The 9,718-nt window shown below is 35.0% G+C and overlaps 2 protein-coding genes across 5 annotated transcripts; both read left to right on the plus strand.

Moving 5' to 3' along the window:
• The first annotated feature begins 403 nt into the window (after positions 1-403).
• On the plus strand, positions 404-4,038 carry RPS9 (ribosomal protein S9). Of its 2 annotated transcripts, none has more exons than XM_047296792.2 (3): positions 404-783; positions 3,358-3,646; positions 3,748-4,038. In XM_047296792.2, the coding sequence occupies exons 1-2, from the start codon at positions 463-465 to the stop codon at positions 3,643-3,645; spliced, it is 609 nt and encodes a 202-aa protein (XP_047152748.1). In that variant the 5' UTR covers positions 404-462; the 3' UTR covers position 3,646; positions 3,748-4,038. The 2 variants fall into 2 exon arrangements, with proteins under 2 accessions (XP_047152748.1, XP_087954476.1); XM_088098350.1 differs by having other exon boundaries at positions 405-783; positions 3,358-3,661.
• A 1,188-nt stretch (positions 4,039-5,226) lies between these two features.
• Positions 5,227-8,988, plus strand: LOC124824364 (DNA-directed RNA polymerase subunit beta (DUF616)). 3 transcript variants are annotated; one of them, XR_015782040.1, is made up of 7 exons: positions 5,227-5,722; positions 6,265-6,485; positions 6,576-6,752; positions 6,837-6,992; positions 7,337-7,613; positions 7,852-8,172; positions 8,814-8,988. XR_015782040.1 is itself a non-coding variant. In XM_047296793.2 (6 exons), the coding sequence occupies exons 1-6, from the start codon at positions 5,377-5,379 to the stop codon at positions 8,082-8,084; spliced, it is 1,410 nt and encodes a 469-aa protein (XP_047152749.1). In that variant the 5' UTR covers positions 5,227-5,376; the 3' UTR covers positions 8,085-8,988. The 3 variants fall into 3 exon arrangements, 1 of the variants encoding a protein (XP_047152749.1); XR_015782036.1 differs by having other exon boundaries at positions 8,820-8,988; XM_047296793.2 differs by having other exon boundaries at positions 7,852-8,988.
• Positions 8,989-9,718: the final 730 nt, after the last annotated feature.

A 9,718-nucleotide genomic window follows, 5' to 3' on the forward strand; every position in this document is an offset into this window, starting at 1 on the left:
AATGGGATTGGTATCTGATCTTCCAACCAAAATTAATCAATTCGAAAATTAATGAAATTTCAACCAAAATTAAACAATTCGAAAATAATGAAATTTCAACCAAAATTAAACAACCAACAAAGTTGAAAAATGAAACTAGGAAAAGAAGAACATGAATTTGAATTTGAAAATACAAAGAATTTTAAACTTTTATTTTTTAAGTGAAATGTAAAATTTTCTAAATTTTTAAAAGATAATTAATTTAATAAAATATTATAATTATAATTTCTTTCGACAAAAATTTGCATAAACAAAATATTTATAAATTTTATGAGAAAAATAAATTGCTAATTTCTATAAAAAAAAATTGGTGAAGTAAAAGTTTTTTAAATAAAGAAAATTGTTAATAAATCGTTATCTCCTTTATCTGGAGTTGTTGAACACACTATCCACTCAAGCTTGCATTTGCCAAGGCAGTGGAAAATGGCGGTTTCCGTTTCGGCACTCAGCACCTCCCTCTCTTCACTTTCTTTCTCTTCCCACATTTCTCAGAGACCCAACACTCTCTCCTTCGCCACAACCCTCTCCCTCTCGCGCTTCCCCAAAACCCCTTCCCTCGTCGTCTCCGCCACCGCGCTCGCCGAACCGGAAACCGAAGACCTCAAGAAGTTCGTCAAATCGAGGCTTCCTGGTGGCTTCGCCGCCCAGACCATCATAGGCACCGGTCGCCGTAAGAGCGCCATCGCTCGCGTCGTTCTCCAGGAAGGAACCGGCAAATTCATCATCAATTACCGCGACGCTAAGGTCTCACCCCCTCTCTCCCTACTTCTTTCTCTGTTTCTTTCAAACTCTCACCCTATTTTGTCATTAATCGGAATTTCGAGTTGTGAATTTGCCGAAATGTGAATGGCATATATCTCTGTGTTTTACTGTTTAGTTAGTTGAATTGAGATGCTCAGTTTGTAGTAAATCACCATTTTAGTGCCTAAAAGGGCATAATGTAGTTCCGTTAGTCCTGAATCTCAAGAAATTCTACGTAAGTTCGGGAAAGTGCAATTTGTCAATCATATTACTCCAAAATATAAATTAAAAGTGTGACTTAAATGATATTAACATATATTTAGGAATTAGAATGATAGTAAGTGGATAAGTTTAGAAAATTAGATAAAATGATTCAACTGGAAATTTTAGGACTTCTTTGCTATATTAAGTTCGTTTTATTTTGTTTACTTAGTACTGTTTGTGGAATTTTTTTTATCCAGACAGGGTATTGGTTAGTTGATTTCGTTTGTCAGAGGTTCTGTTAGTAGCTCAATCATTACAGTCTTATGAATTGATGTATTACAGCTGCTGATATATATATATATATACATATATATATATACATATATATATATATATATATACACATGTGCATATATATATATACATATATATATATGTATGTATACATACATATATATGTATGTATACATACATATATATGTATGTATACATACATATATATGTATGTATACATACATATATGTATACATATATATGTATGTATACATATATATGTATGTATTGTGCTACACTGTGGAATTCAGTCGATTCAGAATCTTCTGATTCATAAACTCTCTGGTATCTGGTGTGGTATTGGAAGTTCTTTGACTTCCTGTGATTTCTTTTCTTGCTCGTCAGTGGCTATCTTCCTTTCTTCCATGGATGACTGCTCCAATTCATTCTTTCTTCACACTATGGATAACCCTTGTCTGAACCCGGTTTTTTCTTAACAACCAGTGACCATTGCTACTAATTGTTCTGTGCCATGAAAATTGCTTCAGTTGAGAAAGCAGATAGTTTTGCGGATGGCACACAGTCAACGGAGGAGATGGTTCTGGTGCTTTGCTGCTTCTGGAATGACAGAGTAACTAAAGTGTCCTTTTCTTTTTGCTCCCAATTTTGTCTCCTAGTAAGTTAATGCGTCTGCAATTGCATTGGACCTTAAGCACACTTTTATCAACATAATGGACGTCGTGTTTTTCAGTTGACGGAGTTGATTATCTACTCTCAGGGGTAACTCAATGTGAGTCATTATTGTAAGACTGAGAGGGTATATGGGAAGAGCTGGGTGAGTATTCTGTGAAGGTGTGAAATCTCTCCTTGAATACATTCACATTGATGTGTCACGGGCTTCCTCATCGGCCTTTGTCACGCTTTCTCCCAAGTCAGAGGTTAGATTATACCAATGACAGCATCCAAACGTTAGGCTTACGTCATGGTTGTGGGAAAATTAATGGAAATAAACGAGCCACTATACTGAAGAAAAGAAGGTAACGTAGTTCTCATTCATGATTTCCACTATACCTATTTAAAAGACCAAAGGTAATTATACTGAAATCCAAGGTTAGACACATCCTACAGGTAAAGGAAAAAGAAAATTTGAAATAGGTCTCTTCTAATAGTAGTTGTTCAGTCATGGCCTAGAGGATGTCTGTTTAGGCTTGGGAAGGCCAATGTGGCCTGGAGTGTCATGAGTTGCTCTCTTTGGGCTGCTAATTGGATCCCATACTTTCCATTAACTAGATTTTCTACCTGATTATTCAGTAAGAAAACAAAGGGAACTTGGTTCCCTGACTGCTCAACCTGAAGCACTACTTGCATACGCAGTGCCAACTTCTGCTGCACAACCCAGGACAAACTTCTCCTGCTGAAAACAAGAACACAAAAAGGATGGATTTCTTTGTGCTCACTGTGGGATCTTTTGTTGGGTAGGGGGTGGGGACTCCAACCTGTTCTTATGCACTTGTTTACATTCACTTTGGCTTTGCATGGTTGAGTTGATGTGGATAGTTTTCAAGTTCCTTTTATTTCCCACCATCTCTACCAAGCATCCCTTGAGGTGTGTCATTTTGAGTTGGTGGCTTAAACATGAGATAGTTTGAATATCTGCCTGGTGTTGAATTTTTTATTAAGTTTTTTGCTTAACCTTGTTGAAGAATAATCAATACTACGAGTTACGATGATACAATGTATATGTGTGGTGGGTCTTTTACTGTTTTATTTAAATTAATTTTGTATGTTCATATTATGAATGGGTTGCTTTTACTAGTGTGTGTGATTGAAGTTTCTTGATGGCTCGTTGTTTCTTTTTCACTACTCATAGTGACAGAAATTTCTCATATTGTCATCTTGGATTTAGGATTTAATGAGAAATTTCTCATAATGTTCGAGTTATTTGTAATCTGTGGACGACCTTTTTACAGTTGTGGTTGTGTAGGAGTTTTCATTTTTTTAATGGATTTTTACACGTTAGATCTCTGTCTCTTTTTGTGATTGACAAATGTTGTTTCCTTTTGATCTCTTTTTTGTCTGATTTACATTAATTTTGTGCAGGAATATCTTCAAGGAAACCCATTGTGGCTTCAATACATTAAGGTCCCTTTGATAACTTTGGGATATGAAAGTAGTTATGATGTTTTTGTCAAAGCTGAGGGTGGTGGCTTGTCTGGTCAGGCACAGGCAATTTCTCTTGGCATTGCCCGTGCCTTGCTGAAGGTGAGCGAAGATCATAGATCACCATTGAGACAGGAAGGACTTCTTACCAGAGATTCCAGAGTGGTTGAGAGGAAGAAAGTTGGTTTGAAGAAAGCTCGTAAAGCCCCTCAATATTCCAAACGTTGAGGTTGGGATTCTACATGTATGGTTTGTATTTTTCTGTCCTCCTGGTGTCTCTGGAATTGGATTATATTGGAAACAACTATTTGTTTTTATTTGTTGTTGTAGATTTTCGTTAGAGAAAGTAAAGAGAGATTGAGAAGTATCCCAAGGCGTGTAATGTATTCAGAATCTTGCCATCCGTTTCCCCATCCCTTGTTTCCTTGATCTGTATGGAATTGGAATTGTAGGTATGATGATATTTCTCTTTCACCCCCAACCAAACTAGTGGTTTACTACCATAGTGCAGGTTTCTTTTCCTGACCTAAATTGTGGTACTTATCCTTAATTTCTTATGCCTATTTGTTCCTTCATTTGGCATATTGAGATAAATAATGACCTGTGAAATTTCTTAGTGTATCAATTTGTTCATCGTTTGTCAGAGGTAGACATAAACTTTGATTGGTTGTGCCTCTAGACATCATGCTGTCACAAGAACAACTCTTGTACAGAAATTCTTGATAAAATAACACCAAAGAAAAAATGGATGTGCAACAATTTAGTTTCCATGCCAATCGCCTCCAGTATTCTTGTTATCTATGCCAAGCCTATCAGTCTATTATCTCTCTATAGATATAGTGAAGATGTTACATTTGTTTCTATTGAGAATAATTCTAAATCCTTCAATTTTTCTTTTTAATTTATATTTTGAATTTTTTTATATTTTAAAAACGTTATATATACACACACACATACACATATTACCTCGTTTAACTTTTTCTTTATAGATTTATAAGAATATATGATATTAATCTTGTACCAAATAACAAATAGTTTTAAATGTAAGCACTATATTCTTCTATTGATTCTTGTTTTTTTCTATGATCGGCAAATACTTATGCATTCAAAATATTAAGAGAAAAATATGCCAGACAGTCTAAACTGTTATCACATTCTTATTCGATTAAATTTAAAATATGTTTAGATTGTTATTTTTTATAATAACTAAAAATAATATAAAATAGATTGACATTTTAAAAGAAGAAACGTACAACTCGATAGGGGAAGCATGCCATTTTAAATTAATAGGGTTTTTCTAAAGAATATTAAAATCAACTTATTTAAAAACATCGAATTCAATTTAAATGTGTCTCTAAATTAATTGGATCCACAAGTATATATATATATATGTTTGCTAACGCTCGTACGTTAGTAAACCTCATATATCCTAAACCCATGTATATAATTCGTAAGAAGTGCTAAAATACGTAGAGTATTTTACCCATACTATTCAACCTATTGTACTAGCCTCTTTAAGTTTTTACATTGAAATGTATTTTACAAAAGATAAATTTCTTTGGATGATAACCAAAGGGATAATAAATAAAGTACTTTACTGTACCAAGGTGAGTAAACATGCAAAACAAAAAAAATGTTATTTTATTGTTAATTTAAATAAAAAATGTAGTACCTAAGTAACTTAAAGGTGGTATATTTAATTTTCTTATAGAAGCAAAAAATTAAAAAAGAAAATGAGAAAGTTTTTCATTCATAGGACTGAACATTATTTAAGTTTTTTTTTTTTTGAAAAAAATAAATAAAAATTGTTCGTACGCGAGAGGTACCAATAGAACGGGACCTTGGAAGGGAATCTGGGCAGTTCTTAGGTCGTTAAATCTATTCTGCATTATCAACCTCGTTCCCTGTTTCAATTTCCCTCTTTCCCTCTCGCAACCGCGTCACGCCACGTCTTCCGTAATGTTCCAGAACAAGAGTGTTTCGATCTCCTTGTCGGATGAGGAATCCGACGAGCTGGGTCGGATGCGGGTCCGCGCGCGACGGAAGCGCAAGAAACTCGGCAACAGAAGATTGCTCCGGAAGCTATTCGTCAGATACTGGATGCTGCTCGTCATTGTTCCAGCTGCGGGATTGTTCATATTCGAGGCCACCAGAATTGGGCGAAGCTTGAATGGTTTAAACACGAACAGCCGCATAGAAACACGCACTCACAGAATAGATGGATCTAGTCCCACATTGCGGAAGGCCCCCACCAACTTGAATCGCCTCGATCCTACCACACATGTTGTGGCTGGCATCAGAGAGCGTGAGTACCTTTCTCTCTCTATTTTCATATTAGTGATGATTGTCGTAAGACTCCACTTGTGGGTAATTGTTTCATGAGATTGTCAAAAAATATCGAGAGCTGTGCGATTGACTTTGTCTGATAAGTGCTTAAAGAGGGAATTGTTGTGTGTATACAATAGAAATGTCTGACTCCTGCGGAATTAATGGCTCAATTACAAGTGATATTAATTGGTAAATAGATTTTATTACAAGTGCTTAGCAGGTCATCAGGGTTACTGAAATGTTTTATGGTGACAAATTGTGCACACGTGGTTAAGAGTAAATGAATGAGTATATTTATCAACTTGTACTTGTTGTGACACTAATGATTGAATATGCTTTCGCTAATGCTTGGTACTTAATAGTGTTGTGTATATTGAAATGTGGTACTTAACTGTCTCTTAAAAGTGGTTAATTGTCAGGGTGGATGTTGGGGGTGGATAATTCTCAGTTGAGATGGTAATTTTTTTCATTTCAAGATGCATAGGATGGGGTCTTGATGTTTGATTTGATCCCTAACAGGTTGCTTGAAGCTCCTACCTCCTGAAAAGCTTGAGCAGCTGGATATACCTGTGGAACAAGAATCTTCTAGAATTCCTGTTGGTGAAGTTTTATACATGTCAGAGAGTGATAGGTCTTTTGTAGGTGCGAATGTTACGTTGTCTCAATTGCGTACAGAGGACACACGGTTTAATTTATTTACTGGAAATCAAACATTTGAGGAGAGAGATAGAAGTTTTGAGGTAATGAGATGGTTTTTGTTCTCATTTTTAGCTACTTTTTTTTCTTGGGGGTAGTTATATGGTTACTCTAGCCTTTGTTTCTTCGTGTAGGTGAAAGAAACTATGACGGTACATTGTGGGTTTTTCAGTGTGAATGGTGGGTTTAAGATATCTGATCAAGATAAAAGTTACATGCAAGGTTGCAAAGTCGTGGTATCTACTTGTGCATTTGGTGGTGGAGATGATCTCTATCAGCCAATTGGAATGTCTGAGGCTTCGCTTAAGAAGGTTATTTAAGCAGTATAAGAGTTTGTTATTGATACGTCCAGAAGTCTCTGATCTTATTTGCCAAATCTATTTAGTGGTATGCAGGTTTGCTATGTTGCATTCTGGGATGAAATCACCGTCAAAGCGCAGGAGTTGGTGGAGCGTAGAATCGGGGAAAATGGCTTTATTGGAAATTGGCGTGTTGTTGTTGTTCGAGATCTTCCTTTTGCCGATCAAAGGTTGAATGGTAAAATTCCCAAGGTAGTAAATCTTTGAAGCCTGGTGTCTTCTTTTTTATGACATTTGCTATGTCTTTATAGCAGTGCATAATTAACACGTGGCTCCAGTCAGTTGTGTGTCCTGCCCCTTTTGAAGATTCTTATTTTGTCCATACACTGCTATGTAATTGCATACTCATAATGATTGTTGTCCTTCAGCAACTCTATCAATCGACACATGCCTTTACCAGATCGATGAAAATTTTGTGTTTAATTGAATTGAAAAGCTTGTATAATCCATATATTTTTTAGTTTAGGTTATCATCCTCTTGTAAGATTTTCCTTTGTTCACTTTTTGAACCATGTGTGCACTTGGAACTCTTTCAGATGTTAAGTCATCGCCTTTTTCCTCAAGCTAAATACTCAATTTGGGTAGACTCTAAGTCCCAATTCCGGAGAGACCCACTAGGTGTGTTGGAAACACTTCTTTGGCGCCCAAAATCTTTGCTTGCCATATCAGAACATGGAGCTCGCAGTAGTGTCTACGATGAGGCTAAGGCTGTTGTCAAGAAGAACAAAGCCAAGCCAGAGGAAGTTGAAGTGCAACTGAATCAATACAGAAAAGATGGCTTGCCAGAAGACAAGAGATTTAATGGGAAAAAAGGTATGCACTGATCATATTTTTATTATCTAAAAGTTAAGTAAATTTTACATCTTTCTTCTTTTCCTCTATTAAAAAAAATCCATGTTTTATTTCATTTAAGATCTTGCTATGTGTCAAATTGTCAATAGATTTCAATCCTCTCATTCAGTCTGTTGCCAAACTTTGGCTTACATTGGATTGTACCTCCACCTTTGCCCATACATTTTGTAAAATCTTCCTTTAAACTTGTGCACTGCAGCTCTATGCGAAGCCTCTGTTATCATCAGGAAGCATACACCCCTAACTAATCTATTGATGTGCGTCTGGTTTAATGAGGTGGTTCGCTTCACTTCTAGGGATCAGCTCAGCTTCCCTTATGTCCTGTGGAGGCTGAAAGCATTCCAAAACATCAATACTTTTCCAGTTTGTACTCGCAAAGATCTTGTCAATAGTATGGGCCATGTCCGCAAGGCCAAACCTTTGCAAGGCTGATTTAGTTAAATTGGTTGAGAGCAATGGCTACCTACATTTATCTATTTCATTCCTTATTTCAGTAGTTTCTTTAGCCAATCTGAATCAGGTATGTGTTGTTTTTCTAACTTCACCCCCTCTTCTCTCTAGTCAGTGAATGATTATAATTTGTATTTAATTGTTTATTGTGAGCTCTGTGATTAGGTTATTTCAGAAAGAATATAGTGATAGAAAGAGAAATCAAACAAATAATAGATTTTTCTTCGAACATGTTTCCCAACACAAATTTCTATAATAAAATCGATCTTTTCCTGAATCGTGAAATAATGCTGCCCTATCCTATGGGGTTGGTGGCATAGATATTTTCTGTCAGACATGTAGCGATTATTCCAGTTAACCGGAGCAGAACTTCGAATCACTGATGCAACAGATACGTATATTCAACTTGATGATGATTGTGTTGTGACACCTGTGAAACTTGTGTTCAGTAGTTTCTGAGGAAAGGGGTTAGATTAAGTTGCAGGATGTTAATTTTAGTTGTCATTCGGTTTTAACTTCAATGTTTTCTTAAACTATTCTAGGAATAATAAGCCTCACAAAAGCTTAAGAAAATGAGAGGAGTTGCATAATGAAACGTGTCTTTTAAGGCTTTGTTTGTTTCTGGGGATGACACGGTTAACACCGAATTGTGAGGATGGATATACGAGTATGTTTTGTATGTTTGTTTTGCTGATTTGTGCCAACTTGAAGGAACAGGTTTGCTGAAGGAAGCTAAATATCATCCGTGCATGAATGCTGAGATATGCGAAGATGTACTATCGATGAAGGGGAGAAAGATAAAAATGACGTTCATTTTAATGGAAACTAAACACGTCTATGTATGTGATTCATTTTTAAATTACATAAATATTAGATATTATACATAGATCATTCTGATAAATTATCTTTATGTAAGTGATATCTAGAGATGATAAATTATGAATATACTAGGTATACGAATATACTCAAATGTATATTATAGAAATGCATCTTAAAAGACCTAAGGACAAAATCTAAACACGTGCTTCCATATTTTATTTACAAATATATATATATATATATATATATATATATATATATATATATATATATATATATATATATATATATATATATATATGTCTCAATACTCGATGGAGGTTTAAGTACATAAAGAAAAATTATAGTTTTATGGATAAAACGAAAGTTCTAAACTTGGCGTGATAATGGAAACATCATGTGCACATACAATTGACGTTGTTCAAAATTTTACATTTATTAAGGACGTTGGAGGTACATATAAAGGACGTTCAGTTCCAAAAGCATCATATGTAAATGTAACTAGTTTTATTTAGTTTCTTACTAAAGAGCCTAATGATAGTTGCTTATTAAAATTTATATCCCCTTTTTCTGAATATACTTGAATATCATATTAGGATTTCCCTTTTCACAATCGGGAGTGTGTTGATCTTTAATTCTTTGGAATTCAACATAATAGAACTGGTTGAGTTTTGTCTGGGGTATAAAGTTTGAGTGTATCCTTCTCCATTCACTTATTATTTTTCAAGTTGGATTTTTCAAAATTGCAACAAATAATTTAAGTGCTTGTTATTATTTTAATTAATGATTTAAATTAA

This window comes from Vigna umbellata, chromosome 1 (assembly GCF_029865625.1).
Source record: "Vigna umbellata cultivar VRB3 chromosome 1, Vumbellata_1.0, whole genome shotgun sequence".
Classification (NCBI taxonomy): Eukaryota; Viridiplantae; Streptophyta; class Magnoliopsida; order Fabales; family Fabaceae; genus Vigna; species Vigna umbellata.